Here is a 13,763-nt window from a genome sequence, read left to right as displayed (position 1 = left end):
AGTTTAAGTTAAGTTGAGTTGAGTTGAATTTAAGTTAATAAATAGATCGAATGATGAGATAATCAAAAGCCATATCAATAACTAATAAAGTTAATTCAACGAATACAATACCAAATCAATAACCAATAAAGCCACCCCAACCAAACCAACACCAATACAATACCAATACAACACCAACCCAATACCAATACAACACCAACCCAATACCAAACTAACACAATCTCAGACTATCCTAGGCTCTTTTTTAGTTTGCTTCTTTTCATCCCGAATGGACATTCAGATGAAAGCTGGTTGTGAATTACGCGTTGAGATGCCACCCGATGCCAAAGCTAAGTTCGTGGTTGTTGAGAACACAGCTGAAGAAAATGGCCAAGAGCTCTTACTTGGTAAATGGTATACAGTAAAAGACGATCTCTTCTTTATCTTCACCTATACCGGCTGTAAGCTTAAACTAGCTATTGAAGGCGGTTCTTACTACATCTCAGAAGACTCTAATATGCCCTATATATTCAATATGTTTACGGCTTTTTGGCGGCTGCATAAGAAACGTCTCTTAATTGTTGGTAATGGCCGCACTACTCTATCCAGTATCTTATCTAACTACTTCATTCGTAAAGGCGAGAAGGTTCTTTGTCTTGATTTAGATGTGTATAGTGGAAGTCTTCTCTTCCCAGGCACTATTACTTCTGCCGTGGTGCAAGACGTTTTCAGCCATGTTGAGCCTCTTTCTACTACTGAGAAGCTTTCCTTCTTTTATGGATCGGCTTCGGCTACTGATAATACTGACTTGTACACGCTCTTACAAGGAGAAATGCTTGCTGCTTGCCGTAAGAAGAACTTCACTGGGCCAACTATCATCACTACCCCTAAAGGGGCTAGCAAGCAGGAAATAGAAGCTATCCTTGCCCAGTATCCAGTAGACTATCTTATTGTGGTTGGGAATGAAAAGCTCTGTCACCAGATCACTGCTGAGAACAAAGTCTATATTCCGGCCTTCCCTGGACTTGTCCGTCGTGAAACCGAACGAAGACATATTCAAATCTCAGCTCGTATTAAGAAGTACTTCTATGGCGAACAAGCTGAATATAATCCTTGCATTATTACTATTCCAATTACTACGGAAGACGATCCAGAGACCAAAGGCAACGAGCATCAATATCGTATTGTTCAGGTTGGCGATGAGTTCATGGCCCCAATGTCCGCTCTTCCCCTGGGATCATCTCGTCGGAAGAACTCCACTGCAGTTATTGATGTTGAACCTATTGAAGGGGCCGTTCTTGCTATTTCATCGGCCAAAATCATTGATGAAGTTCCTAGCTCGCCGGCCATGGGATTCCTTCTGGTTCTTAAAGTCCAAGATAATGAGGTCAAAGTTCTCTGTCCCCAACCTAAATGTCCTCTTAAACCCTTCTTGGTTCAAGGCAAGATCCGCTTCCTAGAGTAATCAATCAGTAAAGTATCTTTTGTTTGTGTGCATTCATTTATTCAGTTCTTGTTCACTCTTTATTGACTTGCTCTCTTATCTACTTCTGTTTATCTAATGCGGAAGAGCCGTCCTTCCATTAGACTTATTGATCTGGGTGGGGTGGCCAGCTGAAGAACAACTAAGCCTAAGTTGATTAGAATTAAACCGTACTCTGCTATCTCAATAATATAGACTGGCCTTGTTATCAAACTACCTAATTGGTATTGTGCTGGTCACTTTAAGTATTAACCAGATAAGATATCCGAGATAATCATGCACTGTTGAGTGGTACGATAATCTTATAATCTACAATGTTATTTTGATTATTGAATAGATAGGTTAAGTTAAATATCTAGACATATTATGAGAGTATAAAATAAAGTAAAAACGAAACTATCTTGAGTTTAGTTTGAAATTAAGTAGGGTTTATTTCAGTATTTAAATTGAATTGTGGTAGAATTGAGATATGACTGAGATGGCTTGAATTAGCACAGACAGGAGTGTGGAGATGATAAACACATCAATCGAAGAGGAAGCTATTCAAATATGCATATTAACATCGAAAATCGACCAAATAAACAAACCACCCATTCCAAACAGGTATTCAGTTTCTGTCTTAAGCATACATTATTAGTCATCCCAATACAATAAAGCGGTTTAATATTGTCATGCCCATGGGGGGAAAGGTCCCTCTTAGATCAGCAGTACTCATTCAAAGACAAAGAAAGGTGCCGAACTCTCTATTATTTATTCATGTATGAGCTTCTTGGGTGCCACGGTTGGCGATCAAGAAGGTGTAACGTCTCGGACGCTTCCCTTTAGATTCCTCAGTTAGAGACTCGCCTCTTTCCGTCAGATATCTAACGCTCGTTTATCTAGGTGAGGCTTAGATGATTCCCATGGAGGGACCTCTAGAACCTCCGTATCGCAATAACTAATCTCTATATCGTTGAGACCTAGATGTATCTCTGCGGAAGATTCCTAGAATCTCAATATCGCTACGTTGATCTCGGTCTCGTTGAGATCTAGATGAATCTTGTGGAAGACCTCTAGAATCTCGGTATCGCTCTCTTCTTATCTCCATCCGAATTCCTAATCCTAATCCTAATCTTAATCTAGATAGCAAAACTTGCTACTCTTTATAGATCTAATGCTGATCTAATAGTTGTAGATTCACGACTAACTAATTGCTTATCTCAGATCTCCCAGGATTGGGATTGAAACATCATGTAACTTAGATGATATCGAACAATAAAGGTTAATCTCCTAACGCTTTACTATTCCTTACTCCTCGTCCGCTAATTAAATAGTGTTGGGAATTCTCATGCACAACAGTAACCCAAATATTAAGCCTGGTTTAAGACTAAACCAGGCAAGTCATAATAAATGTAATAGGACCTAACTAATCCCTAACTTAATAATATCTAACGAAAATATACAATTTAACCTTCCATACTAAAGACCAAGCATCCATTCGACTCAACTACTCGCCATTGATACTAAACAACACCTAATTTAACCCAATACTAGCCCATATCTATTTAATTTTATTTCCAATTCCGAATATGGATGACATTAGCGAACTTCTAAATACTTCTAAAGGGTTAAAAGAAGAGATTAAAGCCATTGAAGAGTTAAATAAGAAAATAGCCCAAACTAAAGCCGAAATTGAAGAATTGACTAAACATGAAGCTGATCTTTTAAATACCCCTGACCGAGTCTCAGTCTATACAAAGCGACTAGAGAAGATTCACCAAGAGTTAGAGAAGCAGACCCTTTTAGATTCTCCTTTAAAATGTCCAAGTGATATATCAAAAGCTAGTGAAGTACTTACTCGTAAGCAACTATTAGGAAAGATCTTTGAATACTTCCCACAACTATATCATGAGGAAGAACTTAAAGCAAGTATTGGTGAAGCTAAAGCCCGAATTAGTCTCTTGCAAGTTGATAAGGAGTATAACGAGTTTATCAATCAGGTACAAACTAAGTATCCAGATGAAGCCCATTTACTTATCTCACCAATTAGAGATATGATTGTTCGATCTTTGTTTTCATCAGCCAAAGTCTATTCTGGTCTGACTTCCTCAACAGTGCTTATTTATACTTACTCGTTGAATCGGAAGGTTGAAATTGATGAGGAGAAAATACTTCAGACAATTCACCAGAGAATAAAGATGCCGGTAAAAAAGGAGGATATTGAGAAGCAGCCGTTGTACGTATCACTTTCTAAGCTAGCTATTTACGAAGAGATTCTAGCTGAGGTCAAAAAAGCTATTCTACAACGCCTTCCCAAACTAACTCTAGCCCAACTGGAACAATACAACCAGGATGTTTTCTATGGCACCGTTTACTATATCTCTGAAGTGGATAAATGGATGGCAGATAATCTCGTTCAGTGTATGAAACCAACGACCGGATTTTATAGTGCGCTGTCTCCGGAAGAGCAGCGAGAGATAGAGCATGGTGCTTCATCTGCCAAGGAGACTTCAGCACTAACTCTTCAGGATGCCTTGCATATATCAATCAAATCACAAGAAACAAAAACTATCTCTAAAGAACTCTACCAACAGCTGAAGATAGTCACTAGTATTGCCAAAACTAAAAGATCAACCGATCCTAAGATAAAACTGGCTATTGCCGAACAACTCCAAGCACATTTCCAGCCAAATTCTACGACCACTAATAGTCCTACGATCATCATGATCTGTCGACGACTAGCCGATGCGAAAGTCCTTTTGAATATCATTTTACTAGCCAGTACAGGTACGCCCGAACATTCCCTTAGTCTTATTAATAGTAACGAAGAGTCTATTCAAGATGCTATGGAAGAGTCCTTTACTAACCTTATTCGGCAGTCCGGCAGTCAAACCATTAATCTTTCTGAAACAGGAGCACCTACTACATTAACTCGGACAATCCAGCACTTTCTAGCCACGACTGCTTCTTTCTTTACTGGTCACTTCCTGGCCCATATTCAAGCTGAGTTTTTCAACTCCCTCTTCCAAATTGCCTATCGTGTTATTACTTCTACCTCCCTCTTCCAACAGCCCACTACGCACTGGCTCGCCATTACTTCCCAACTCCAACAACTTGCTGAGCCTCAGGCCCATATGATTACCCTCTACCCACAAATATCCAATATCAACACAATCTTATCCCAAGGCACGCCGACGGAATTCCTTCATTTGGACATAAACTCCCTCGAAATTCCCAAGCAAGCAATTCTTCATATTCTTCCTCTCCTCTTCTCTGACCAAGCCCTCCAAACAGTCCTTGCTCACCTTGAGAAAGAGAACAAGAACGACTAACGCAATGTGTAGTAGGATAGGATTAGGGTTGTGACCAAATAGGATATATCAGTAGTGCCACGACCCAGCACAATCAACTATGATCGGGCATAACTGAACTGCCCAGTTCGTGTATGCTTATAATAAATATGCCCAATCTCTCCACCATAATCCAATACTAACACAATACTAACCCAACCACACGTGTTGCTTGCATAGTAAATTGCCGAAGTACTATCCATGAATGTCCAACTTAATCTTCTAAAACCCGCCCGCCCAACTACAATCTACACAAACTCAACTCCTACAAATTCAACTCCTACAAACTCAATTCATAGCTATCTCAAAAAGTTTAAGTTGGGAATCTCTAAGTCAGAGATAAATATGGCCAGAATAAAGCAACAAACAGTTTTATTAACTTTAGCTCATCTTACTATGTCAAGGTCAGTTCAGTTCAGTTCAGAACAGTACAAGCCAAGACAATGTAAGGAAATAGAGATGTATTGGGTTTCCGAACCCCCATATATTGAGAATGTGCTAGCAAACCAGTTTGTCCCAGTTAGGAAGGGATTGGGTTGGGGTGGTTTATGTGCTGCCAAACGATCACTATCCATTGTTCAGGCGACCAACCGGATTACTACTTAGTAGTCACTACTCAGTACTAGCAACACGTACCTTTAGTAGAACCAGAGGACTTTGTCCGCTTTATTTTGCATATCTTATCTACATTTGATATGACGTCATCTCTCGCTCAGACCCTTATTTGCTTAATAAATTGCACCCGCACTAGTCTCATGGAATCTCTTTAATAGAGTATGTATTAGTTAAGTATTAGTTAAGTATTAGTTAAGATGGTATTAAGATGGTATTAGGATGGTATTAGATTAGCATTGGGCACTGCAGTTCAATTTATTGATTATAAGGGCAAAAGCCAGAAGTTTAGTATTGAGATAGTAAGGCAAGGGAGTATATAGGTACAGAGTTTGCCATTTGAAAGGAGTGTAGATTAGCTAGCCGGCCAACAATTATTGTAATATTCTGGAGATATAAGCCACTAGAACATCGCCATAGGTCAATTGTATGGGCTTAACGCCTCAGTTTGCACTTCTTTGTTTCCTGGGTTTGGCAGTGGATTAGATAACGAATCATTTAGAGCACCATTCAATAATTTAGGCGTTTCAACAGAGTCTTTATCCACGTCATCTCCTATTTCAGGCTCTTTCTTGGATCCAACAAGGTTCTTTACAAGGCCGACAAGCAATTTCACAAGAAAGCACCCACACATACACATACACTCTAATAATTCGTCCCCATCGTTGTCACAGCGAACAAAACCCAATCCAACTAGCAACCAAAATATTCGGCCCAAACCCAACGCACATCCATTAAAACACACCCTCATTCTCCAATTTACCATCTGGTCATCTATTTATAACCAATCTATTCCAAATAATAATCACAAAGCACATGATTATCCATACGCATACGTATACATGACTATCTACAACCAATAAAACCGAGACCATTTATTTTAACCCAAACCAAACTCAATCCACCACTATAACTGTGGTGTTCGGAGTGTCTATCATTTTCAAGTGCGTTATCTAAAAGGGACATAGTTCTGTAATACTTATCGATCTGGCCGTGATTGCAACCAGTGCGATTAAAATCTCGAATTAGAAATCACGATCTCATATTAGTATTTATATTATAAGTTTGTGAACTATCTCAAGATCTTATACAATACCGAAAACTTAACCTAGACCAACCCAATACTAATCCGTCCAGATCAAAATCAGTCTTTAATTGAGTATGTTTAGTTGAAAGGTACTATTCCGACCCCGGAACACAACATAAAGTATCTACCATTTGAAGCAATTCCAAGTAAATCCAACAACCCCAACAAATCCAGCAAACCAAACCAAAACAACTCAACATCCATCCACTCCAAAACCTCTACTTAGTAAATCTAAAATACAACTTAATTCAATTCAATTCAATATCATAACATAACCCCACTAAAACCCAATCCCATCGCAATATAACATACCCCCACCCAACCCCACTCAATTCACACCTATACCACCCCTTCCCTACCCCTATCCCCACCTAAAACCCCCTCAATTCAACCCAAATTTAACCCAAAACCCATTAAAATCGGATTTTACACTTTATTTATTCTTCTAAATATTTCACCCCTGTAATGTCGTTCGAAATAGCCAGAGAACATAAATCTCGAATGAAGCGATTAAGACTTCCTATGCGACGAAGAAGGGAGGGCAAAACTGACTACCGACAGAGACACAACTTAATCCGACACAGTAAGAGGAATTATGGTGAAGTTAAATCAAGATTAGTAGTAAGACTTACTAATAACAAAGTAATTTGTCAAATCGTTCAAGCTTATCAAGTAGGTGATAAAGTCATCTGTTCAGCCGAATCAACTGAACTGGCTAAGTATGGAGTGACTTTTGGTCTGAAGAACTATTCAGCTGCCTATGCAACTGGATTCCTTTGTGCGCGTAAGTTACTTTCTAAACTCGGACTTGCTGAGGAGTATACTGGTAAGGAAGAGATCGATGGCGAGGACTACCTAGAATCCGATAATGAAGAGGGTCCACAAGCCTTCCGTTGTTATCTGGACTTAGGATTAGCTCGATCAAGTAATGGAGCTAAGGTCTTTGCTGCTATGAAAGGTGCCTGTGATGGAGGTTTACATATTCCCCACTCGCCTAGTAAGTTTACTGGGTATGATAAGGAATCAGAGGAGGTAGATGCAGAAGTCTTTAGGAAGCGAATCTTTGGACAACATGTGGCTGAGTATATGACGCTTATGAAGGAAGAGAACCCTGAGAAGTACGAGGTACATTTTAGTGAGTACATCAAGCAAAACATTACTCCAGATATGATAGAGGGTATTTATGAGTCGGCCTTTGAGAAGATCAGAGCTGATACCTTTGTGGAGAAGAGTGAAAAGAAGACTTACGACCGCAGCCAGTACAAACTCAAGAATGAGAAGCGACTTTCAGGTGAGGAGAAGAAGCTTCGGGCGTTGGCTAAACTCCAAACCCTAACTGGCACCAACCAGGCCTAATAAATGACTATTGGTATATCAAGTAGACGAGATTGTATGTAAAAGCTGCGGACGGCCAGGATGGCGTTGGTTATTTCTTTATGGAAGAGTTGGAAGAGGAGGGTATTATGTTCTTTGATGAGGTTTTCAATGTAGGATTGTTTAAGGAGGGTGATCATGGCTTCATGGGAGTAGACGAGGAATTGGAGGTTTAAAACGCGTTGGATAAGATGGTTGGCAGTGGTGGCGGTGGCAGTGGCAGTGGCGGAAGTTTGGCTAAGAAGGGCGGGGAGACCTGTTTGGGCGGTGCAGTGGGCGGCGGCGGCTTGAATGATATGGGGGAGGTTTTCACCACGAGTAGCAAGGGATTTAAGTGCTTGGGCGGCGAGATGTTCTAGGCGTTGGAGTTGTTCGAGATTGATGGAGTTGGGGTTAATGAATAAAGCCCGGGATTCTATTTTGAGTTGGGTATCGGTGATGAAAGTGTACATTTCAGGGCTGTTCATGAACTTGGCACTAAATTGGGACTGGCCAAAGACTTTGATATTGCCAAGGGTTGAAGAGACGAGATCAGCAAAGAAGTTCTTGATACTCCCAGAAAGGAAGATCTTATCAAGTTGGTAACTACTAATAATACTGAGGAGAATAGCTAGAATATAAAGAAAGTTGATAATAGTATTAGTACTAGGAGTAAGTCGGTGAATACACCTTTTAGCTAGACTAATACTAACACGGGCTAGAACTTTAGTCTTCTCTGTCATTGCCGCAACAAGGGAAGGTTCTTCTGGCTGCTTAGGTGGATCTAAACTACTTATTATTTGTTCGGACGTACTGGTTATTTCTTTAACTGCTAGATGGGATGGATTCATTAATAAGATACCAGAGAATTGAGCGGTCAGAACAGAAGGACTGATTGCCATGACTAGCAGAAGCCGCCAAAGAAGTCGCATGTTTAAATGACAAATTGTAGAGTTAAATCTAGGTACAGCCTTTATTTAAGATGAATGGGTTTAAATGGAATTGTGTCTACATATAGCCATTTTTTAATATGCCCCGGCAATATGATGATACTCTGACGGGCGGACTGAAGGTAGTGTGGAGCGTCAAAGGCTGATTGTCCAAATACTTAATTGTTAATTTCATCGTTGTGTTATGTTGGTTTGGGTTGAGTTAGGTTGTGTTATATTGGTGTTAGTATTAGGTTGTGTTAAGTTGGTATTAAGTTGTGTTAATAAAGTATTAGATTGAGTTATGTTAAGTTGAGTTAAGTTAGTATTGGATTGCGAAAAGAGAAATGGAGTTGTGTTGAGTTGATTTGGGTTTTAGGTGGTGGTAGATGGCGGGCTAAACTTGGTTAAGGTGGACTGGGGTTGGGATATAGGAAGAGTGATAGAGTAAGACTCTCTATTTGAGTCTTATGATTTAATTGATTCTAAGACTCGGATAAGCTAAAAAGGATATTGTTACTGCGGGGTTCACTCTGACCACCACCATTCTATTGGGTTAGTATAAGTTATGTATTGCATTACAGTGTGGCTCACAGGAGCTACACACAGATTAACATATCTTTATTCTTCATCAGCAGTTCCATTGAGTTAGTAGTGGGTTGGGTTGAGTTAGAGATTGGTTAAGTACAACACCAAACTATAAATACAGGATGTGTTGGGTTTAAAAAGATACCAATCCAATTGGGTGTTGTACACGTCATATCCAGTTGATACTTTATTCAATAAATCCTACGAGTGTCCAGTCTGACTATGTCTTAGTTTAGTATTAGTTGAAAACGGCGTTTAGCCACTCAGCAACACAACATTAACCCCAGTCCATCTTAGTCAACACATACTCTATTACAGACATACCTTGTGGCGAGAGGGAAGTCCCAACCCCAATACGCTCTTGGAACTAGTTATAGCACCAACGCCAAATCAATTAGATAAATAAAGAACGGCGAGCCTGGCTTGTCTTTAATTGAGTACTACTGATTGAAAGGAGTATTTCCCTTCCAGGGATCTGATAATGCGCTGCTCAATAATATCCTTAGACAGGCTCCAAAAACCTAGTGCTTAAAGCCGCGACAATGGCATTTGATTTTATTCCTATTTCTATTTCACTATCTTATCTTTGTGAGTTGTTATGGTGAGCCAACAATTTGTTCAAAAGGCTACTTGTGCTCTAACTTAACTGGTAGGCGAGTTGGATAAACTCTTACCAAGTGTGCCGACTTCCGACATCAAACCCAATGCCTTCATAAATGGAGAAGAATGTCTTATGCTTAAATCCGAGACTCTTTAAGAGATAATATCCCCAGACTAAAGCCACAATCATGAGCGCTGTTACGGCAAGTAGAAGGAAGATCTTCAAGAATAATACTCTAATTCTTGTTGAAGGCCGAAGATTGATAAAGAGCTTAGCAATCATGAACAAATATCCGAAGGCACCTAAACCACCAAGGAAGCTTAAAATAATCCAGAACCCAGTTTCGGCTCCAGTAACATTGATAAAAGCGGTTCTAAGCAAGCATAGTCCAGTCGATATAAGTATGGTTGAAATTACAGTGCCAGAAATCAAAACTAGATACTTCTTCACTCGATACTTTACAGAATGCCCCTCATTCTCGATCGACAGTTGCCGTAGCATATAGAAGAGACCAACAAGCAGAGCGGTCAAGAAAAGGACAAAGAGAACACTAAGCTTTATCGTTGCCGCAATTAGTTGAGCATTTGTGATTTCTCTATCAAGTAGTACATAGGAATGGTGCACTCCAACTATACTTGCTAGCACTATAACCAAAACCATTGATAAACTAGTGCACCAAGCAACAGTTGCCAAATACGCCGCCTTCCTATGGTTGGATAATTCTTTGATCATCTGTCTGAGCGATTCATCTCTTCTTTTCTTATTCCCATTCCCACCATCATTATCATCTGAAGAATCATCCATCATTTCGATAAACACATCTTGTGATTCACTAGCGAGAAGAGGAATCTTCTCCCAGTCCTCTGATGTTGTAGTTGCCTTGGACTTCTTCGTTAATGGTTCGTCTGTATAATCTACAGGTTTCTTGTTATCTGAATCTGAAAGAAGATGTGTCTTATCTGAATCTCTTTTTGACATATTCTGCAAAAAAGTGATCTATTTGAGCGTATTTCCTAATAGGGAAAGAAATACACAAAAAATTGTCGGTGATGAAGTCACCAATTAACAACTAATTTAACAATTTCCTTTTATGGCCATCTTATTCAAAATTTTGTAGATATGGCTAGATGTAAATTGAGCAGTAAATATAGGAATTTATTAATAAACTATTGTGCTCAGTTATTATGACTTGCCTAATTTAGTCTTAAACCCGGTTTAATATTTGGGTTACATCCAATTACCATAACTCAACCCACTTCCTCCACCTCTTCCCGCAGACTCCAAAAAGATATCCCATAATGACTTTTCCTTTGGTTTAGGCTTAGGCTTAGGTAGTTCTGGTTTTGGTTCTGGTTTTGGTAGTGCTGGAGCTTGAGGAGGAACGTAAACAGTGCTTCCTATGCCGTTGGTTGCATCAAAGATCATCTTGTAACTGATTCCCGAGCTGCTCAAGAGAATGTATGCCCAAATCAGAACACCGGCCAGGGCGAGAAACATCAAAAAGGGTAGTAATAGCTTCCAGACGGCTGGCCGGTACTCTTTTTCGCGTCTGTGCTTCTTGGTCATTAGTGAGACTAGTCCCAAGAAAGCCATGAATCCTAGTCCAATCAATGCCCCAACCGCAACACAAAAGATCGTGGCCGGCCCACAGAACATCGCCAGCCCGTACTTAAGTCCGTACAATCCCAAACAAACAGCCAAAGCCGGCCCGATCACTAGAAGAGAAACAATAGCCCACTTGCCAATCTTATAAGATCTCTTATGTCCTTTGTTCTCAGCATTCAGCTCATTAATCATATAAGCTAAACCAGCTAGCCCGATTGCGGCCACCAGTCCAGTTATAACCATCAATTGGGTTGATATCCCCGTGATCTGCTCGGTGGTTAGATCTACGCCCAATAGTAATCCCTTTGAATTATTAGATATGGTCCTCTGAGTCTGCACCAATAACCAAACCAACACAATTATACCACTAGTCCAAGCACTTACACCCATAAATGCTCTTTTCCCACACCTCTTCAGCTCATTAGATAATTCCTTTGTACTATCCTCTTTAGGTCCCGTGAAAAAGCTCGTATCATCCCTTTCGTTTGTATTTACCTCTTCAAGTCTTACATCTTCAAATACAAACATATCTGTATCCGTATCCGTGTCTCTACTCCGACCCATCATTCTGCAAAAAACCGTTGAATTTATCTCTTAAATCGGAGATCCCAAGGTCACATTTAATTGGCCAATTACATCCAATCCGAACATCCCCCTATCCAAATACTAAGTAATACTTTATTTATCTATCTAACCCAATACTAACCCAATCTAAAACCCAATACTAACCCACCTCCACCCAATTCACTCCGCTCCATCGCCCAACTCAATGTCAACCCAACTCTACACAATCCAACTCAACCCAATACGAACTCAATACTACACAACTCAACCCAACTCAACTCAATTCTACACTACAGCAATGATCATAAAGCAGATATATACAAGAAAAATAGGATATCCCAACAAAAGAACTTGATTACTAATCGCATATCTATTGATAACCTCTAAAGTAGAAACAGTCGTTGACCATAAAGCAAACCCTATTCCAAAGAACAGTTTTAAACCCTTCCCACATGGTATTATTACACTCAAAAGTGCAAAGAGCAAAATCGGCACAAAAGCATAACCCAGAATATTAATGATACTCAGTAAAGTAATCGGCTTCTTCTGCATAGTTGAAATTAACCCACAGATAAAGAAAGAACACACTGCAAACAAAGAATACATATAAGTAAAATGCACTCGTCCTCTAATCGCCAGAATCAAGGCAAAGACTACCAGAAACAAAGCCGGACCAGTCACATCGTTTGTACGTCGCTCAGCTTCGCGCTTAACAAAGAAGACACGTAATGTATCGCGTTGAATAGTATAAAAATCAACCCCTAAATCGTCCAGTAATGGCATATCGCCAGGCAAGTATCCAGAGAGTGCATTAGCAATGCTTACGTCATAATTCTGGTCAAGTTCCTGCATATATGAAAAAGAATAGCAAAAGAAATATGCGTACCGATGAAGATGACCCACGCGATACTGAAGAAGAGACTTCAGAAGAGATCCAGCAAGAAGACCCCATAATGAACGATGTTTCTGCTTTGACCGAAGATGAATTAGTGCGATATGGGACTTTTAGACGGACTGGATTTAACAAGCCTGGTATCAGAAAGTTTGTTAGTCAAGTTCTAGGCCAAACTTGCAATCCTAACTTTGCTATTGTGCTTAGTGGGATAGCTAAAGTCTTTGTTTCTGAGTTGGTTGAGGAGGCCAAGAAAGTTCAGTCTGAATGGGAAGAGCCCGGGGAGCTAATGCCTTCGCAAATACACGAAGCGTATCGCCGGCTATACCACCGCATGCCTAATATGGGTGCACCGCTAAGAAGATAAGTAAAGATAGTATATTGCATGGGTTTGGTTTAGTTTAGTATTGGGTTAGATTGTGTTGATGTTGGTGTTGGATTGACTTAGTATTTAGTTAGATTAGATTGTGTTGATGTTGAGTTTGGGTTAGTATTAGATTGGTTTGGGTTAAGTGCGAGACTAATATCTAGAGGTAAGTGTTAGTTGTGATAAATAAACTGGTTTTAGTTAGTATTAAGTTAGTATTAAGTTAGTATTAAGTTAGTAGGATGGCTTATTGGGTTGGTATGGGAAACTAAAGTTGGTCCTTAGGCTAAAACACTCACAACTAGTCAAAGATCAAAGAAAATACGAACAACACGGAGGAAACGGTCATACTCAGACAGACACAAGCTTTATTT

General features: G+C 39.8%; 10 protein-coding genes across 10 annotated transcripts; 5 read left to right on the top strand and 5 right to left on the bottom strand.

The window, feature by feature from the left end:
- Positions 1–268: 268 nt before the first annotated feature.
- Positions 269–1,444, top strand: NEHOM01_0059 (polyribonucleotide 5'-hydroxyl-kinase; the record flags this gene model as incomplete). Its single annotated transcript, XM_051488937.1, has 1 exon — positions 269–1,444. One exon carries the CDS (start codon positions 269–271, stop codon positions 1,442–1,444), a length of 1,176 nt encoding a protein of 391 aa, XP_051344897.1.
- A 1,586-nt stretch (positions 1,445–3,030) lies between these two features.
- NEHOM01_0058 (uncharacterized protein) lies at positions 3,031–4,773 on the top strand (the record flags this gene model as incomplete). The annotated part of the gene is made up of 1 exon (XM_051488936.1): positions 3,031–4,773. One exon carries the CDS (start codon positions 3,031–3,033, stop codon positions 4,771–4,773), a length of 1,743 nt encoding a protein of 580 aa, XP_051344896.1.
- Positions 4,774–4,992: 219 nt separating this feature from the next.
- On the top strand, positions 4,993–5,397 carry NEHOM01_0057 (uncharacterized protein; the record flags this gene model as incomplete). Its single annotated transcript, XM_051488935.1, has 1 exon — positions 4,993–5,397. The coding sequence occupies one exon, from the start codon at positions 4,993–4,995 to the stop codon at positions 5,395–5,397; it is 405 nt and encodes a 134-aa protein (XP_051344895.1).
- Positions 5,398–5,824: 427 nt separating this feature from the next.
- On the bottom strand, positions 5,825–6,154 carry NEHOM01_0056 (uncharacterized protein; the record flags this gene model as incomplete). Its single annotated transcript, XM_051488934.1, has 1 exon — positions 5,825–6,154. The coding sequence occupies one exon, from the start codon at positions 6,152–6,154 to the stop codon at positions 5,825–5,827; it is 330 nt and encodes a 109-aa protein (XP_051344894.1).
- An 801-nt stretch (positions 6,155–6,955) lies between these two features.
- Positions 6,956–7,846, top strand: NEHOM01_0055 (large subunit ribosomal protein L5e; the record flags this gene model as incomplete). Its single annotated transcript, XM_051488933.1, has 1 exon — positions 6,956–7,846. The coding sequence occupies one exon, from the start codon at positions 6,956–6,958 to the stop codon at positions 7,844–7,846; it is 891 nt and encodes a 296-aa protein (XP_051344893.1).
- On the bottom strand, positions 7,843–8,775 carry NEHOM01_0054 (uncharacterized protein; the record flags this gene model as incomplete). The annotated part of the gene is made up of 1 exon (XM_051488932.1): positions 7,843–8,775. The coding sequence occupies one exon, from the start codon at positions 8,773–8,775 to the stop codon at positions 7,843–7,845; it is 933 nt and encodes a 310-aa protein (XP_051344892.1).
- A 1,255-nt stretch (positions 8,776–10,030) lies between these two features.
- On the bottom strand, positions 10,031–10,939 carry NEHOM01_0053 (uncharacterized protein; the record flags this gene model as incomplete). Its single annotated transcript, XM_051488931.1, has 1 exon — positions 10,031–10,939. The coding sequence occupies one exon, from the start codon at positions 10,937–10,939 to the stop codon at positions 10,031–10,033; it is 909 nt and encodes a 302-aa protein (XP_051344891.1).
- A 249-nt stretch (positions 10,940–11,188) lies between these two features.
- NEHOM01_0052 (uncharacterized protein) lies at positions 11,189–12,133 on the bottom strand (the record flags this gene model as incomplete). Its single annotated transcript, XM_051488930.1, has 1 exon — positions 11,189–12,133. The coding sequence occupies one exon, from the start codon at positions 12,131–12,133 to the stop codon at positions 11,189–11,191; it is 945 nt and encodes a 314-aa protein (XP_051344890.1).
- Positions 12,134–12,415: 282 nt separating this feature from the next.
- NEHOM01_0051 (protein YIPF5/7) lies at positions 12,416–12,982 on the bottom strand (the record flags this gene model as incomplete). The annotated part of the gene is made up of 1 exon (XM_051488929.1): positions 12,416–12,982. The coding sequence occupies one exon, from the start codon at positions 12,980–12,982 to the stop codon at positions 12,416–12,418; it is 567 nt and encodes a 188-aa protein (XP_051344889.1).
- A 26-nt stretch (positions 12,983–13,008) lies between these two features.
- Positions 13,009–13,389, top strand: NEHOM01_0050 (transcription initiation factor TFIID subunit 11; the record flags this gene model as incomplete). The annotated part of the gene is made up of 1 exon (XM_051488928.1): positions 13,009–13,389. One exon carries the CDS (start codon positions 13,009–13,011, stop codon positions 13,387–13,389), a length of 381 nt encoding a protein of 126 aa, XP_051344888.1.
- Positions 13,390–13,763: the final 374 nt, after the last annotated feature.

Source organism: Nematocida homosporus, assembly GCF_024244095.1.
Source record: "Nematocida homosporus strain JUm1504 chromosome Unknown 4562, whole genome shotgun sequence".
Classification (NCBI taxonomy): domain Eukaryota; kingdom Fungi; phylum Microsporidia; genus Nematocida; species Nematocida homosporus.
Note: the sequence above shows the minus strand (reverse complement) of the source record. Positions and strands in the feature narration are given on the sequence as shown.